Source organism: Pecten maximus, chromosome 16 (genome assembly GCF_902652985.1).
Source record: "Pecten maximus chromosome 16, xPecMax1.1, whole genome shotgun sequence".
NCBI lineage: Eukaryota > Metazoa > Mollusca > Bivalvia > Pectinida > Pectinidae > Pecten > Pecten maximus.
This window is the reverse complement of record NC_047030.1, coordinates 2,664,426-2,684,167: the sequence shown is the minus strand read 5'-3', so window position 1 is coordinate 2,684,167 and position 19,742 is coordinate 2,664,426. Positions and strand designations below refer to the sequence as shown.

The window sequence follows — 19,742 nt, the reverse complement described above, 5'->3', positions numbered from 1 at the left end:
TAACAATAAGACTATTGTTTCAGTCCTCCTAGAACAACTCCATATATTGTAATAATGAGACTATTGTTTCAGTCCTAAAACAACTCCATATATTGTAATAATAAGACTATTGTTTCAGTCCTAGAACAACTCCATATATTGTAATAATAAGACTATTGTTTCAGTCCTAGAACAACTCCATATGTTGTAATAATAAGACTATTGTTTCAGTCCTTGAACAACTCCATATATTGTAATAATAAGACTATTGTTTCAGTCCTCCTAGAACAACTCCATATATTGTAACAATAAGACTATTGTTTCAGTCCTAGAACAACTCCATATATTGTAATAATAAGACTATTGTTTCAGTCCTAGCACAACTCCATATATTGTAACAATAAGACTATTGTTTCCTTTCTCCTAGAACAACTCCATATATTGTTATAATAAGACTATTGTTTCTGTCCCCCTAGAACAACTCCATATATTGTAATAATAAGACTATTGTTTCAGTCCTACAACAACTCCATATATTGTAATAATAAGACTATTGTTTCAGTCCTAGAACAACTCAAATTATTGTAACAATAAGACTATTGTTTCAGTCCTAGAACAATTCCATATATTGTAATAATAAGACTATTGTTTCAGTCCTAGAACAACTCCATATATTGTAATATTTACATTTGGTGTGGCAATGCCCTTATATATTACTAGTAAATCCCTACCAAAAGCAGCTTCATCTATGAGAGTATAACTGAAGTTGCCCTGCTACAGTTGTTAACATGTTCTATGACACTTCAATAGTTATTGTATGAATGTGATTTGTTTTTCAATATTGAATTAAATATGTTCTAAGTATTAAAACAACTGAATATAAAAAGATAGCGTTGTTTCATCTTTTCAAATAGTGTAGGAAATTGCGCGTGACGTCAGCTGTTACTTGTGCGCCGTTCTAGATATTCACCTGACCTGACGGTAGAAAGCGGGAAATTTGAAATTTGGAAGATTTTTTTCATATTTTTTTATTTTTGCGATTCATTAATAGAACGTAAATATAAGCGATAAACTGCCTAGATGCGGCAGACCTACTGGTATAACTGCCACATGTGTCACAGACAAACAATCATGGTGCGCTAGCGCGCACCATTCAGTTTGTCTGTGACACATGTGGCAGTTATTGCCGCATCTAGGCAGTTTATTGCTTAAATAATAAGACTATTGTTTCAGTCCTAGCACAACTCCATATATTGTAACAATAAGACTATTGTTTCTGTCCTCCTAGAACAACTCCACATATTGTAACAATAAGACTATTGTTTCAGTCCTAGAACAACTCCACATATTGTAATAATGAGACTATTGTTTCTGTCCTGCTAGAACAACTCTATATATTGTAATAATAAGACTATTGTTTCAGTCCTCCTAGAACAACTCCTGTTATTTCTACGACGGGTGCTCTCCCACCTGATGACACTACAGGTCCTGATGTCAGCATGTAAGTTGTACTTTCTACCAGTAAGCCTGATGTTAATGAAGATAAAGGATTGTAAGTATAGAGTTCCTAACCACTACCTCCACCCCAAGTCATCATAAAAGTATAAAGTTTACAGACACGCAGACACACTTCTCAAGGTCATCATGAAAATAACACAGCCACACCCTTTTGACAACCACATTTAAGTTTATAGACACGCAGACACGCCCCTCAAGGTCATCATGAAAATAACACAGCCACACCCTTTTGACAACCACATTTAAGTTCATAGAAACGTCTCTCAAGGTCATCATTAAAATATAACAGCTACACCCCATTGACAACCACAATTAAGTTCATAGAAACGCCCCTCAAGGTCATTACGAAAATATAACAGTCACACCCCAATGACAACCACAATTAAGTTGACAGGCATGCCCCTCAAGGTCGACAATTGACAACCACAATTAAGTTTAGACACACCCCTCAAGGTCGACAATCGATTTGAGCTTTTCTTGATCGATTAAGAACAATTTTTTTTTTTTTTTTTTTTGAAATATCTTTATGTTAAATAATTATAAATGTTTTTAATGTTACAGGTCCAAGCCAGCAATCATTGCCATTGCTATAGCTGGTGTAGTTGTGATCATAGTGATAGTGATAGTTTTATTGCTATCGCAGACACATATCGAAGAAAAAGAGAAAAGGTTTGTATTATGTTAGATTTAGAATATTTAATAATACTTGCTTTCGCCATTGTAGGTTTTGTGTGTATCTCAATCAGAAAAAGGAAATATTATATAATGTCGGGCCTCTCACTATACATATATCAATTGTTGAATCCAATAAGACAGTCATCATTAAAACTATGACTATTTACATCACAAGATGTCTGTATACAGTCTGGGAGTATTATGTTCATTGATATTAACTACATGTTTATAAGCCGGTGTACGAGTCAATTCTTTCCCCCTGTAAAAGTTTCCCTGGGGGAAAGAATCAGCTAGTCAAATGTTTCCCCGGGGAAACTTTCAGCAGGGGGGAAAGAATAGGCTGCTACACTGGAGTTTACAACACAAATGTAGGGTAGACTAAGGTTGTGATAATGACACAGACAAAGCAGACTGGACTATTGCATGATTCTACAAACATGCCGAAGATGCCTCCTTTCAGATTTGGAGGATAGGAGAAAGGAGTCGACATGTACCGGTGTTTACAACACAAATGTAGGGTAGACTAAGGTTGTGATAATGACACAGACAAAAGAAGTCTGGCCAGAGAAAGTTTTTGATGAAATAAAACACGGCCTACTACCATTGGCTGGGAGTGCTATAGACATACTGTAGAGATGTTAGATTTTGCGGGGCAAATATTGTTGTGAATGTACGTGACGAGCTGACTTCTCTAAGCGAAGGTGTTTGTGTCACCTCGTCCCGGAGTTGGATGTTCGGCTGTGCGTGACCACTATCATCGTAGTCTACACCTGGTCAGGCTTATACACGGATGTATTTACATACCTCACTCGCGTGATCGTAGACTACACCTGCCATTGTCAGCAATATAGATATTGAATACATAACCTTGTATATTTGGTCGTCTTTCATGACAATATTTCTAACAAGATACAGGAATTATATTTCACACAACACCCCCTGTAATTATTCCGTAGTAACTTTGTTTCCATATATATTTGTGTCTAAATTTAGATATTCGCTTGGAATCAATTTTCGTGCTATATTTGATGATCGCTAACATAGCAAAATTAAATCCCAAGCAAATATCTACAATGCAAATATTTACAACTTAGTATGTCATTTAATTTTAATGTTATTACAGAAACTGTAACAGAGGGAAACACTGGGAGTACTTCAGCTGACCGCGACAAGCCTGATAACAGTATGTATCCATATTTTTAATACATATTTCATTAAATATCTCTCAATTTTAGCATTTACCATTTTTAGGTCATCTGACTCGAAGGGTCAAGATGACCATATAGCAATCGTCATCTGCCATCCATTATTATATCACCTGGTCCGTCCGTCTGTCGTCCGTCCATCTGTCTGTCGTCCGTCCGTCCGTCCGTCAACAATTTGACTTATTTGACTTCTTCTTCATAACCGCTGATCGGAATTTGAACAAATTTGGTCAGAAGCATCCCTATGGGTAGGGGACTCAAAATTGTACAATTGATGGGGCTGACCCCCTGGGGGCCTCTGGAGCAGGGCCAAAAGGGGTCAATTTGGCGCTATTGATATAAACGACTTCTTCTCTGAAACCAAGCAATGGCTATCGCTTATATTTGCCTGGTAGCATCACTATTGGGTGGGGATTCAAAATTGTACAAATGATGGGGCTGACCCACCAGGGGCCTGAGGGGCAGGGGCCGAATGTGGTCAATCCAGCTATATTGATATAAACGACTTCTTCTCTGAAACCAAGCAATGGCTATCCCTCATATTTGCCTGGTACCATCACTATGGGGTGGGGATTCAAAATTGCTCAAATGATGGGGCTGACCCCCCAGGGGCCTGAGGGGCGGGGCCAAGCCAAAAGGGGTCAATTCGGCTATATTGATATAAACGACTTCTCTGAAACCAAGCAATGGCTATTGCTCATATTTTCCTGGTAGCATCATTATGGGGTGTGGATTCAAAATTGTACAAATGATGGGGCTGACCCCCTGGGGGCCTGAGGGGCGGGGCCAAATGTGGTCAAACCGGCTATATTGATCTAAACGACTTCTTCTCTGAAACCAAGCAATGACTGTCGCTCATATTTGCCTGGTAGCATCACTATGGGGTGGGGATTCAAAATTGTACAAATGATGGGGCTGATTCCCCAGGGGCCTGAGGGGCAGGGCCAAAATTGGTCAATTTGTTTAAACAACTTCTTCTCTGAAACTAAGCAATGGATATTACTCACATTTGTATGGTAGCATGGTTATGAGGTGGGGATTCAAAATTGTAAAAATGTTGGGGTTGACCCGCCTGCCAGGGGGCTGAGGGGTGGGGCCAAAAGGGGTCAATTTGGCTAAATTGATTTAAACAACTTATTCTCTGAAACTTAGCAATGGTTTTACTGGTAGCATCCTATTGGGGTAGGGATTCAAAATTGCATAAAGAGAGGAGCTGACCCCCCAGGGGGCAGAGGGCAGGGTCAAAAGGGGTCAATTGGTCTAAACAAGTTCTTCTCTGAAACTAAGCAATGGATATCACTCACATTTGTATGGTAGCATCCCTATGGGGTCGCACCAAAAGTCAATTTCTTTTCATGGATTAATGCACTTTTTGGCATTTTTAGTATTAAAATAAAACTAATGTACATGTACCCATATAAAATGCTTATGATATATATTGACATCAATACCAGCGACAAATGTACTTAAGCATCATTCTTGTTTCATGTCTCATGAAACCAGGTGAGCGATACAGGCCCTCTGGGCCTCTTGTTAGACTTTTACTTTCAAAATGCTACTCCTCCTTAACACCAAATCGAATTACTACCAAATTTGGTATGAAACATCATGGGGAGAGGGGAAACATATTTTATATAAATGAGGCTGGTCTGACCCCTGCGGCTCGAGTGGCGGGCCCCAAAAGGGGAACTGACTTCTCTAAGCGAAGGTGTTTGTGTCACCTTGTCCCGGAGTTGGAAGTTCGGCTGTGCGTGACCACTATCGCTGTAGTCTACACCTGGTCAAGCTTGTACAAGGACGTATTTACGTACCTCACTCGCGTGATCGTAGACTACACCTGCCATTGTCAGCAATATAGATATTGAATACATAACCTTGTATATTTGGTCGTCTTTCATGACAATATTTCTAACAAGATACAGGAATTATATTTCACACAACACCCCCTGTAATTATTCCGTAGTAACTTTGTTTCTATATATTTGTGTCGAAATTTGGATATTCGCTTGGAATCAATTTTCGTGCTATATTTGATGATCGCTAACATAGCAAAATTAAATTCCAAGCAAATATCTACAATGCAAATATTTACAACTTAGTATGTCATTTAATTTTAATGTTATTACAGGAACTGTAACAGAGGGAAACACTGGGAGTACTTCTGCTGAGCGCGACAAGCCTGATAGCAGTATGTATCCACATTTTTAATACATATTTCATTAAATATCTCTCAATTTTAGCATTTACCATTTTTAGCTCACCTGCCCGAAGGGCAAGTGAGCTTATGCCATGGTGCGGCGTCCGTCGTCCGTCCGTCTGTCCGGCCGTCCGGCCGTCCGTCCGTCCGTCCGTCCGGCGTCAACTTTTTCATTTAAACAACTTCTTCTCAATAACCAAGAGGCCCAGGAACTTCATATTGGGCCTGTAGCATACTGGGGTGAAGGGCTTCCAAGTTTGTTCAAATAATTGACCTTGACCTTCATTCAAGGTCACATGGGTCAAATAGGCTATAATCTTCAAACGACTTCTTCTCAATAACCAAGAGGCCCAGGGACTTGATATTGGGGCTGTAGCATGCTGGGATGAAGGGCTACTAAGTTTGTTAAAATAAATGACCTTGACCTTCATTCAAGGTCACATTGGTCAAATAGGCTATAATCTTCAAACAACTTCTTCTCAATAACCAAGAGGCCCAGGAACTTGATATTGGGCCTGTAGCATGCTGGGGTGAAGGGCTACAAAGTTTGTTCAAATAAATGACGTTGACCTTCATTCAAGGTCACATGGGTCAAATAGGCTATAATCTTCAAACGACTTCTTCTCAATAACCAAGAGACCCAGGGACTTGATATTGGGCCTGTAGCATGCTGGGGTGAAGGGCAACAAAGTTTGTTCAAATAGATGACCTTGACCTTCATTCAAGGTCGAATGGGTCAAATAGGCTATACTCTTCAAACAACTTCTTCTCAATAACCAAGAGGCCAAGGGACTTGATATTGGGCCTGTAGCATGCTGGGATGAAGGGCTACCAAGTTTGTTCAAATAAATGACGTTGACCTTCATTCAAGGTCACATGGGTCAAATAGGCTATAATCTTCAAACGACTTCTTCTCAATAACCAAGAGGCCCAGGGACTTGATATTGGGCCTGTAGCATGCTGGGATGAAGGGCTACCAAGTTTGTTCAAATAAATGACGTTGACCTTCATTCAAGGTCACATGGGTCAAATAGGCTATAATCTTCAAACGACTTCTTCTCAATAACCAAGAGGCCCAGGGACTTGATATTGGGCCTGTAGCATGCTGTGATGAAGGGCTACCAAGTTTGTTCAAATAAATGACGTTGACCTTCATTCAAGGTCACATGGGTGATATAGGCTATAATCTTCAAACGACTTCTTCTCAATAACCAAGAGGCCCAGGGACTTGATATTGGGGCTGTAGCATGCTGGGATGAAGGGCTACTAAGTTTGTTAAAATAAATGACTGTGACCTTCATTCAAGGTCACATGGGTCAAATAGGCTATAATCTTCAAACAACTTCTTCTCAATAACCAAGAGGCCAAGGGACTTGATATTGAGCCTGTAGCTTGCTGGGGTGAAGGACTACCAAGTTTGTTCAAATAAATGACCTTGACCTTCATTCAAGGTCACATTGGTCAAATAGGCTATAATCTTCAAACAACTTCTTCTCAATAACCAAGAGGCCCAGGAACTTGATATTGGGCCTGTAGCATGCTGGGGTGAAGGGCTACAAAGTTTGTTCAAATAAATGACCTTGACCTTCATTCAAGGTCGAATGGGTCAAATAGGCTATACTATTCAAACAACTTCTTCTCAATAACCAAGAGGCCAAGGGACTTGATATTGGGCCTGTAGCATGCTGGGATGAAGGGCTACCAAGTTTGTTCAAATAAATGACGTTGACCTTCATTCAAGGTCACATGGGTCAAATAGGCTATAATCTTCAAACGACTTCTTCTCAATAACCAAGAGGCCCAGGGACTTGATATTGGGCCTGTAGCATGCTGTGATGAAGGGCTACCAAGTTTGTTCAAATAAATGACGTTGACCTTCATTCAAGGTCACATGGGTCAAATAGGCTATAATCTTCAAACGACTTCTTCTCAATAACCAAGAGGCCCAGGGACTTGATATTGGGGCTGTAGCATGCTGGGGTGAAGGGCTACAAGGTTTGTTCAAATAAATGACGTTGACCTTCATTCAAGGTCACATGGGTCAAATAGGCTATAATCTTCAAACGACTTCTTCTCAATAACCAAGAGGCCCAGGGACTTGATATTGGGCCTGTAGCATGCTGTGATGAAGGGCTACCAAGTTTGTTCAAATAAATGACGTTGACCTTCATTCAAGGTCACATGGGTCAAATAGGCTATAATCTTCAAACGACTTCTTCTCAATAACCAAGAGACCCAGGGACTTGATATTGGGCCTGTAGCATGCTGGGGTGAAGGGCAACAAAGTTTGTTCAAATAAATGACCTTGACCTTCATTCAAGGTCACATGGGTCAAATAGGCTATAATCTTCAAACGACTTCTTCTCAATAACCAAGAGACCCAGGGACTTGATATTGGGCCTGTAGCATGCTGGGGTGAAGGGCAACAAAGTTTGTTCAAATAAATGACCTTGACCTTCATTCAAGGTCGAATGGGTCAAATAGGCCATACTCTTCAAACAACTTCTTCTCAATAGCCAAGAGGCCAAGGGACTTGATATTGGGCCTGTAGCATGCTAGGGTAAAGGGCTACAAAATTTGTTCAAATAAATGACGTTGACCTTCATTCAAGGTCACATTGGTCAAATAGGCTATAATCTTCAAATGTCTTCTTCTCAATAACCAAGAGGCCCAGGGACTTGATATTGGACCTGTAGCATGCTTGGGTGAAGGGCTACCAAGTTTGTTCAAATAAATGACCTTGACCTTCATTCAAGGTCACATGGGTCAAATAGGCTATACTCTTCAAACAACTTCTTCTCAATAACCAAGAGGCCAAGGGACTTGATATTGGGCCTGTAGCATGCTAGGATGAAGGGCTACAAAGTTTGTTCAAATAAATGACCTTGACCTTCATTCAAGGTCACATGGGTCAAATGGGCTATATTCTTCAAACAACTTCTTCTCAATAACCAAGAGGCCCAGGGACTTGGTATTGGGTCTGTAGCATGCTTGGGTGAAGGGCTACCAAGTTTGTTCAAATAAATGACCTTGACCTTCATTCAAGGTCATATTGGTCAAATAGGCTATATTCTTCAAATGACTTCTTCTTAATAACCAAAAGGCCCAGGGACTTGATATTGGGCCTGTAGCATGCTGGGGTGAAGGGCTACAAAGTTTGTTCAAATTAATGACCCTTGACCTACATTTAAGGTCACAGGGGTGAAATCGGCTTAAATCTGTAAACAATAATTTTGCGATAGCCAAGAGCCTCCTAGACCAGATATTAGGCCAATAAAATGCTGGAATGAAGGACTAGAAAATTTATTAATATGAATAAACCTAGCTTACTATGATAATCAGCATAGTATCTGTAGAAATGACCTCAATCAACTTCAAAGTTGCTGTAGAGCCAGGTGAGCGATACAGGCCCATTGGGCCTCTTGTTAGGTCATCTGACTCGAAGGGTCAAGATGACCATATAGCAATCGTCATCTGCCATCCATTATTAGCTCACCTGGTCCGAAGGACCAAGGTGACCTTATGCCATACCGTTGCGTCCGTCCGTCCGTCGTCCGTCCGTCCCTCCGTCCGTCAACAATTTGACTTAATTGACTTCTTCTTCATAACCGCTGATCGGAATTTGAACAAATTTGGTCAAAAGCATCCCTATGGGTAGGGGACTCAAAATTGTACAAATGATGGGGCTGACCCCCTGGGGGCCTGAAGGGCGGGGCCAAAAGGGGTCAATTTGGCACTATTGATATAAACGACGTCTTCTATGAAACCAAGCATTGGCTATCGCTTATATTTGCCTGGTAGCATGACTATGGGGTGGGGATTCAAAATTGTACAAATGATGGGGCTGACCCCCCAGGGGCCTGAGGGGCGGGGCCGAATGTGGTCAATCCGGCCATGTTGATATAAACGACTTCTTCTCTGAAACCAAACAATGGCTATCCCTCATATTTGCCTGGTAGCATCACTATGGGGTGGGGATTCAAAATTGTACAAATGATGGGGCTGAACCCCCCAAGGGCCTGAGGGGCGGGGCCAAATATGGTCTATCGGGCTATATTCATATAATTGACTTTCTTCTCTGGAATCAAACAATGGATATCTCTCATATTTTACTGGTAGCATCACCTTGGGGTAGGAATTTGTAATTGTACAAATGACGGGGCTGACCCCCTGGGGTCTGAGGGGCAGGGCCAAAAGGGGTCAGTTTTACAGAATTGATATAAACGACTTCTGCTCTGAAACTAAGCAATGGATATCACTCATATTTACCTGGTAGCATCCCTATGGAGTGGGGATTCAAAACTGTACAAATGGTGGGGCTGACCCCCAAGGGGTCTGAGGGGCGGGGCCAAAAGGGGTCAATTTGGCTCTCTTAATATAAATGACTTCTTCTCTGAAACCAAGCGATGAATATCGCTCATATTTGCCTGGTAGCATCACTATTGGGTGGGCATTCAAAATTGTACAAATGGTGAGGCTGACCCCCCCGGGGGCCTCAGGGGCGGGGCCAAGAGGGGTTAATTTGGCTGAATTGATATGAACAACTTCTTCTTTGAAACTAAGCAAGAGATATCGCTCATATTTGCCTGGTAGCATCCTTTTGGGTAGGGATTCAAAATTTTATAAAGGAAGGAACTGACCCTCACTCCCCCGGGGTGCAGAAGGTGGGGTCAAAAGGGGTCAATTGGTTTAAACAACTTCTTTTCTGAAACTAAGCAATGGATATCACTCACATTTGTGTGGTAGCATCCCTATGGGGTTGTGCCAAAAGTTAATTTTATTTCATTGATTAATGCATTTTTAGGTCATCTGACCCGAAGGGTCTGGATGACCTATAGTCATCATGCTTCGTCCGTCGTCGTGCGCCGTGCGCCGTCCGCCGTCCGCCGTGCGTAAACTTTTCACATTTCAATCTTCTTCTCAAGTTCCACCAGTGGGATTAAGCTGAAACTTGCCTGAAATGATCCTGTGATGGTCCTGACCAAGTGTTGTTATTTTTCGAGTCAGTCCGAAATCCAAGATGGCCGCCATAGCCGCCATTTTGAAAACACATTTTAAACTTCTTCTCAAGTTCCACCAGTGCTGTTGGGCTGAAACTTGCCAGAAATGATCCTGAGATGATCCCGACCAAGTGTTGTTATTTTTCAGGTCGGTCCGAAATCCAAGATGGCCGCCATAGCTGCCATCTTGAAAAACATATTTTAAACTTCTTCTCAAGTTCCACCAGTGCTGTTGGGCTGATTCTTGCCAGAAATAATCCTGAGATGATCCCGACCAAGTGTTGTTATTTTTCGGGTCGGTCCGAAATCCAAGATGGCCGCCATAGCCGCCATCTTGAAAAACACATTTTAAACTTCTTCTCAAGTTCCACCAGTGCCATTGAGCTGAAACTTGCCTGAAATGATCCTGAGATGATCCCGACCAAGTGTTGTTATTTTTCGGGTCGGTCCGAAATCCAAGATGGCCGCCATAGCCGCCATCTTGAAAAACACATTTTAAACTTCTTCTCAAGTTCCACTGGTGCCATTGAGTTGAAACTTGCCTGAAATGATCCTGATATAATCCTGACCAAGTGTTGTTATTTTTTGGGTCGGTCCGAAATCCAAGATGGCCGCCATAGCCGCCATCTTGAAAAACACATTTTAAACTTCTTCTCAAGTTCCACTGGTGCCATTGAGCTGAAACTTGCCTGAAATGATCCTGATATAATCCTGACCAAGTGTTGTTATTTTTTTTGGTCGGTCCGAAATCCAAGATGGCCGCCATAGCCGCCAGTTTGAAAACACATTTTAAACTTCTTCTCAACTTCCACCAGCGCTGTTGGGCTGAAACTTGCCAGGAATAATCCTGAGATGATCCCGACCAAGTGTTGTTATTTTTCGGGTCGGTCCGAAATCCAAGATGGCCGCCATAGCCGCCATCTTGAAAAACACATTTTAAACTTCTTCTCAAGTTCCACCAGTGCCATTAAGCTGAAATTTGCCTGAAATGATCCTGATATGATCATGACCAAGTGTTGTTATTTTTCGGGTTGGTCCGAAATCCAAGATGGCCGCCAAAGCCGCCATTTTGAAAACACATTTTAAACTTCTTCTCAAGTTCCACCAGTGCTGTTGGGCTGATACTTGCCAGAAATAATCCTGAGATGATCCCGACCAAGTGTTGTTATTTTTTAGGTCAGTCCGAAATCCAAGATGGCCGCCATAGCCGCCATCTTGAAAAACACATTTTAAACTTCTTCTCAAGTTCCACCAGTGCTATTGAGCTGAAACTTGCCTGAAATGATCCTGATATGATCCTGACCAAGTGTTGTTATTTTTCGGGTCGGTCCGAAATCCAAGATGGCAGCCATAGTCGCCATCTTGAAAAACACATTTTAAACTTCTTCTCAACTTCCACCAGTGCTGTTTGGCTGATACTTGCCAGAAATGATCCTGAGATGATTCCCACCAAGTGTTGTTATTTTTCGGGCCAATTCGAAATCCAAGATGGCCGCCATAGCCGCCATCCTGAAAAACACATTTTAAACTTTTTCTCAAGTTCCACCAGTGCTGTTGGGCTGAAACTTGCCTAAAATGTTCCTGAGATAATCCTGACCAAGTGTTGTTATTTTTAGATTAGTCTGAAATGCAAGATGGCCGCCATATCCGCCATCTTAAAAAACACATTTTAAACTTCTTCTTCAGTTCCACTGGTGCCATTGAGCTCGAAATTGGTGAGGATGTTAAGGAAGGAGGGCAAACAATGTGTTGTTATTTTTTTGGCCTCGTAAAAACATTGGCATGGCAGCAATGGCGGCCATTTTGTAACATGATTGCGCAATCATGGTTTTCCTGAACAACACCTATTTCAAACTTCTCAAATTCCACACCGTGGGATTCAGCTCTAACTTACCAGAAATTATCCTTAGATGGTCCAGACCAAGTGTTATCATTTATTGGGTCGGTCAGATATCCAAGATGGCCACCATGGCCAACAGTGCCACTATATACTTGCTACAGAGAATGCATACTACAATAATATAAGGGTTTTAATTTAGAGTCAGATGACCGTTAAGGCCCCTGGGCATCTTGTTTGACATCAAATCCTTACGTACCCATATAAAATGCCTATGATATATTGACATAGCAATACCAGTGACAAATATACTTAATCATCATTCTTGTTTCATATCTCATGAAATCCAGGTGAGCGATACAGGCCCTCTGGGACTCTTGTTTTAACAACTTCTTCTCTGAAACTAAGCAATGGATATTACTCACATTTTTATGGTAGCATGGTTATGGGGTGGGGATTCAAAATTGTAAAAATGTTGGGGTTGACCCTCAGCCACCAGGGGGCTGAGGGGTGGGGCCAAAAGGGGTCAATTTGGCTAAATTGATTTAAACAACTTATTCTCTGAAACTTAGCAATGGTTTGACTGGTAGCATCCTATTGGGGTAGGGATTCAAAATTGCATAAAGGAAGGAGCTGACCCCACAGGGGGCATAGGGCAGGGTCAAAAGGGGTCAATTGGTCTAAACAAGTACTTCTCCGAAACTAAGCAATGGATATCACTCACATTTGTGTGGAAGCATCCCTATGGGGTCGCGCCAAAAGTCAATTTCATTTCGTGGATTAATGCACTTTTGGCATTTTTAGGTCACCTGAGACAAAGTCTCAAGTGACCTATTCTAATCCCCTTTTGTCCGTCGTCGTGCGTGGTCAGTCGTCCGTTGTCCGTCCGTAAACAATTTACATTATCGACTTCTTCTCCAAAACCCCAAAACCAAATTCAATGAAATTTGGCTGGAAGCTTCTATGGCTAAAGGTCAACCAAAATTGTTAATTATATGGTCCCCACCCCCCAGGGGCCTGAGGGGCGGGGCTTAAATGGGTCAAATTGACTAAAACTTCAAAAATCTTCTTCTCTACTCTCAGATATGATGGAATCAAATACTCTTCATAGATGGAAGGGTCTTAAGGTACTTTACCAAAATTGTGAATTTCATGACCCTGGGGTCTCAAGTTTGCCCCTAGGGCGGGGGGTAAAATTTACTATAGTTTATATAGGGTAATCACATTTTTAGGTCATCTGACCCGAAGGGTCAGGATGACCTATAGTCATCATGCTTCGTCCGTCGTCGTCCGCCGTCCGCCGTCCGCCGTGCGTAAACTTTTCACATTTCAAACTTCTTCTCAAGTTTCACCAGTGGGATTGAGCTGAAACTTGCCTGAAATGATCCTGAGATGGTCCTGACCAAGTGTTGTTATTTTTCGGGTTGGTGCGAAATCCAAGATGGCCGCCGTAGCCGCCATCTTGAAAAACACATTTTAAACTTCTTCTCAAGTTTCACCAGTGCTGTTGGGCTGAAACTTGCCAGAAATGATCCTGAGATGATCCCCAGCAAGTGTTGTTATTTTTCGGGCCGATCCGAAATCCAAGATGGCCGCCATAGCCACCATCTTGAAAAACACATTTTCAATTTCTTCTCAAGTTCCACCTGTGCTGTAGGGCTGAAACTTGCCTGAAATGATCCTGATATGATCCTGACCAAGTGTTGTTATTTTTCGGGCCGATCCGAAATCCAAGATGGCCACCATAGCCACCATCTTGAAAAACACATTTTAAACGTCTTCTCGAGTTTCACCAGTTCTATTGAGCTGAAACTTGCCTGAAATGTTTCTGAGAGGATCCTGACCAAGTGTTGTTATTTTTTGGATTGGTCTGAAATCCAACATGGCTGCCATCGCCGCCATCTGAAAAACACATTTTAAACTTCTTCTCCAGTTCCATTGGTGCCATTGCGCTGGAAATGGGTGAGGATGTCAAGGAAGGCGAGCCAACATTGTGTTGTTATTTTTTCAGCCTCGTAAAAACTTTGAAATGGCAGCAATGGCGGCCATTTTGTAACATGATTGCGCAATCGTGGTTTTCCTGAACAACACCTATTTCAAACTTCTTCTCAAATTCCACCAGTGGGATTCAGCTCTAACTTACCAGAAATGATCCTGAGATGGTCCTTACCAAGTGTTGTTATTTATCCGGTCGGTCAGAAATCCAAGATGGCCGCCATCTTGAAAAACACATTTTAAACTTCTTCTCCAGTTCCACTGGTGCCATTGAACTGGAAATTGGTGAGGATGTTAAGGAAGGAGGGCCAACAAAGTGTTGTTATTTTTCGGCCTAGTAAAATCATTGACTTGGCAGCCATGGCGGCCATTTTGTAACATGATTGTACAATCATGGTTTTCCTGAACAATGCCTATTTCAAACTTCTTCTCAAATTCCACCAGTGGGATTCAGCTCTAACTTACCAGAAATTATCCTTAGATGGTCCAGACCAAGTGTTTTTATTTATTGGGTCGGTCAGGTAATCCAAGATGGCCACCATGGCCAACAGTGCCACTATATACTTGCTACAGAGAATGCATACTACAATAATATAAGGGTTTTAATTTAGAGTCAGATGACCGTTAAGGCCCCTGGGCCTCTTGTATCATCTGACCCAAAGGGTCATCGCGCTTCGTCTGTCGTGTGCAGTGGGTAAACTTTTCACATTTCAAAAGTCTTCTCAAGCTCCAATATTGGGATTGATCTGAAACTTGCCTGGAATGATTCTGAGATGGTTCTGACCAAGTGTTGTATTTTTTAGGTCGGTCTGAAATCAAAGTTGGCCACCGTGGCAGCCATCTTAAAAAACACATTCTAAACTTCTTCTCCAGTTTCAATTGGGCCACTGAGCCGGGAAATGGTGAGGGTGTTAAGGAAGGGGAGCCAACAAAGTCTTGTTATGTTTAGTCTTGTAAAAAAACTTTTACAAGGCTGCCAGAGTGGCCATTTTGTAACATGATTGCACATTGATGGTTTTTATGAACAACAACTGTTTCAAACTTCTCAAGTTCAACCAGTGGTACTCCGCTCATACTTAGCAAAAATGATCCTGAGATGGTCAGTCTAAAATCCATGATGGCCGCCATGGCCAACAACAATGCCACCATACTTGCTACTGAGTACTTATAGTCAGATGACCGTTAAGGCCCATGGGCCTCTTGTTACAATAATAAGATCATAATATTTGTCATTTCAGATGGATCAAAAAATGGAACTATCAATATGGATAGAACAGGCAATTTACAGATAGGTAACAACACAAAAAAGTATCTATCTAATTCTACCAATTCGGTGGAGATGCAGACTATCACACCTTTAATACACCAGGAAGCTAGCCGTTCCAGCCGGGAAATGGATGTGAATGTAGATCAGGGTCCTTCAGTACCTGATCGTAACTTAGCTGAAGATGGTTCTCCGGAATCTACACCACTCCTTGGTGGACATTCAGACACCGACGAATCTGGTACCTTTGGTGTTGATGCAGGGGGAGAACAATCGATCGTGAAACACAATTAAAAGAAAACTGTTGTGTCAGAAAACAGTACTTCAGCTTGTGAACCAAAACAACGAAATGGAGTTGTCTCAGCATCTACAACATTTACCGGTTTTTGCTTACCTGGTCCAAAGGATTGATGTGAAGTTTGTTTTCATTACTCAATGGGCTCTTGATGGATTTTATGTGAAGGTTCCCTTTGAAGTCTAACAATCTGTACACACATAGAGAGCTCGGGTGCCTGTGAAGGACCTTTTATATTATATATTTATATATATATTTTATATTTTATAGGTATATTATATAAGAAATTTTTAGGTGCTGTGGAATGGCCACTTTAAGTGATCATCACCAAATTTTGCTAGACCAAATTCATTCAAAGCTCTCTGGGAATAAAACTATCACTTATTTCTATGATCAATATCCTGATGAGTTCAGGATGGGTCTAGAAATAATTCTTCCAAAAAAATCTAACAACACACTGGATGATCCTGTTTGAAGACATCTGTTTAAGATAAATTAATTGTAGAAAAACTGTTAAAATCATGCACAATGACCTGTTTTAACCCTGAGTAATCCAAACTTTTTTCTCTGCCAATTATTACGCTTGCTGCCTGGCTTTTGCAAGGGGAGGTAACTCGTACGCACTCGAGTTGATGCAACATAAGAAAGTCACCTCAAGCTCTTGGGCTGATAAAAATGGCCCTCACCCATCGAATACTGTTTTTGGTCTCGGATTTTCCAATAAGAAATCTTTAAGTGAAATTTACATTTGATACTTAAAATGAAAGTAGAATACTTCTGATTGATTTGTCAATTCCAAGAAATAGGCAACAAAAAACTGGCCATGCTGGTTTAGCTGGTTGAAGTGATTATGAGGCGAAATTTCAACATTAGCTTGTTTCTGCAACAAAGATTCTGATAATGATAAAGCGTGTTTCAAACCAGTCGATCGTGAAATGCTTGTATAAAGTATATAACATGAACTTGCGATTCAACAAATTACCAGAACGGATAAGGTAGGCCCATTCATGATTTTCGAGATGAGTTTCTTCTATTGAAAGTTGTCAAATATCGAATCCCGATACAAATCAATTGATACACGCAGAGAAAAAATTTTGAAATTTAGGAACAAAAATGTTCGGAGAGAGTAATTCACAGTTAAACTGACTAAACATTACCTTTCCACATTCCTAACTAAATATTACCTTTCCATATTCCTAACTATAAACATTACCTTTCTACATTCCTGACTATAAACATTACTTTTCCACATTCCTAGCTAAACATTACCTTTCCACATTCCTAGCTAAACATTACCTTTCCACATTCCTAGCTAAACATTACCTTTCCACATTCCTAGCTAAACATTACCTTTCCACATTCCTGACTAAACATTACCTTTCCACATTCCTGACTAAACATTACCTTTCCACATTCCTGACTAAACATTACCTTTCCATATTCCTAGCTAAACATTACCTTTCCACATTCCTGACTAAACCTTACCTTTCCACATTCCTGACTAAACATTACCTTTCCACATTCCTAACTAAACATTACCTTTCCATATTCCTAGCTAAACATTACCTTTCCATATTCCTAGATAAATTTGTGCCTCATTCCTGTCAAATCTGTGCATTCCAAGTTTGATCAGGATGTTCATTGCTGAAATTCCAAGTTAGATGATCAGTTCAGAAAATTTCTTTATAGCTGTTTTTAGAACAACAAAAAATGTACCTCGGTATACCACTGAAGATGACAACACACTTATGTCAGTTTCCCCTTAATTTTCTTATCAGGGTAACTTTTAAAATGGATTAATAGTTTGTTTGATGATTGTATAATTGAATTTTATTGACTTCAGTTAAAGTCCAATTAACATCTTTCATCTGATGAAATTATTACAAACTAATATGTTCATTCTTTTAAAAACTAACTCTGTAAAAGAGTGATTGCATTGTTAATCATAATAATTATCATTTCAGTTTTTAACTGTGATACCACAGTCATTTTACAGATTCACAAATTATTCATGGTTAAAGGGCCTTTAACAACAATATCTTTTTGAACTTCTGAGCTGCCATTTCATTGCTAACAACTAGCTTACAGCTGGAGCTGCCATTTCGTTGCTAACAGCTTACAGCTGGAGCTGCCATTTCGTTGCTAACAGCTTACAGCTGGAGCTGCCATTTCGTTACTAACAGCTTACAGCTGGAGCTGCCATTTCGTTACTAACAGCTTACAGCTGGAGCTGCCATTTTGTTACTAACAACTTACAGCTGGAGCTGCCATTTTGTTACTAACAACTAACACACGAGATTTCTTGCACTGCTCTACCACGTACTCATTTACAGCTGAGTGTACACCGTAGGAACACAACAGAGTAAAGTATCTTGTTCTAGGATACAACAGTGTCCGTATCAGGACTCAAACTAGCGACGCTTCAGTCACGCAGGTCTGACCTGCCATAAGACCACCATACATCTAGTTTCGACTCATTGTAAATAAATATACTTGCCATATGATTATGGTAATTATCCCACCGTGTCTATAGCTGTTCACCAGAAAAGCCATCAAATGCAATTGTCCTTTATTTAGCCAATCCCTGCCTCATGTCACAGAGGGATTTTGTTGGCCCTGTGGGCTTTTGCCTCGTTTCTCGGAGGGATTTTGTTGGTCCTGTAGTCTTATGCCTCATCTTGGAGGCATTGTGTTGGCCGTGTGGGCTTATGCCTCTTGTCTTGGAGGGATTTTGTTGGCCTTGTGGGCTTATTGCAGCATAAATGTGGTAGCCAGTAATACTGGTGTAGCAGTGGTTCTGCCCCGGGATCGTACATGTACTACAAACACGACAGCTCTGTGAAGTATCCGTTTATTCGTTACAGGATCAGTATTCATCATCAACCCAGACCAGCGTTCAATTCTTTTCGATAACAAATCTAAACTCGTACGTACTGAGTCCTAGGTTAAGCTGTTTCCAGTAGGCCTAGTGTAAATGTTACGTGTTCATTAACGTTTTAGAGACAGGCGACGTTTAAATATGTAATATTTAATTTCATTATTGTTTGTTTAATGAAATTATTGTGTCGTTAGTTGATGCTTTGATGTCTTGATCAGCTGATATTTTTTTATGTTGAGCAACGAAACAAACAATAAAGAATCATATGATATGTATTACATATTGGCTTACGATGACACAAACTTTCAAGGAATTACTGTGCATGTACTTCAGTACACATTAGCAGTATATTGAATAATTCCTTTTCAGTAATAGAAGTTGTTTTTTTCTCAAATTTTTAATGAAATATTTATATTCTAATGCTTTAAATTTTGAAATTAAAGTTTCTGACCTGCCCTGAAATGGTTCTTAGGACAGTGTCAAATTATATCATCTTTTGCATTAATAAATAACTGAAATAATTTTTCAAATATATTTAAACCCTTCACTTTTATGCACCAAAGAAAATAATATGCAAGAAAGCTGTTCTGACGAATTTAAGCTAAAATATTACATGTGCCAAAGAAAGCCATTTGCGAGAAACCTGTTCTTACAAAATTTTACTAAAATTATGTCAATTGTTATATCACATTAAGTTAATTAACTAATTTAGGGTGTGGAACCATGTTGTATTTTTTTTATCTTTTGAATTTTTAATCAGTTTCAACTTATTACATAAGGTATGATAGAAAACTACTTGTCAAAATTAAAGAATTACCAATATTTTGTTATTACTGTTTTACAAAATAGTTTTTCTTCGAAATATCATCTGCATACAAGTAGCAATTAGTAAATTTTTA

The 19,742-nt window shown here is 40.4% G+C and overlaps 1 protein-coding gene across 2 annotated transcripts in view; it reads left to right on the top strand.

Moving 5' to 3' along the window:
- Positions 1–19,507, top strand: part of LOC117345196 — a 40,960-nt gene extending 21,453 nt beyond the window's left edge. Inside the window, exons 8-12 of one of the 2 annotated variants that reach the window (XR_004536374.1) lie at positions 1,403–1,480; positions 2,059–2,166; positions 3,296–3,355; positions 5,506–5,565; positions 15,645–19,507. Coding sequence is in view for 1 of the 2 variants with exons in the window: in XM_033908204.1 (XP_033764095.1) it covers positions 1,403–1,480; positions 2,059–2,166; positions 5,506–5,545 (226 nt within the window). In the remaining variant the exon portion in view is untranslated. The remainder of the gene's footprint in view (positions 1–1,402; positions 1,481–2,058; positions 2,167–3,295; positions 3,356–5,505; positions 5,566–15,644) is intronic. The other variant, XM_033908204.1, reaches the window with a different exon arrangement.
- The last annotated feature ends 235 nt before the right edge of the window (positions 19,508–19,742 follow it).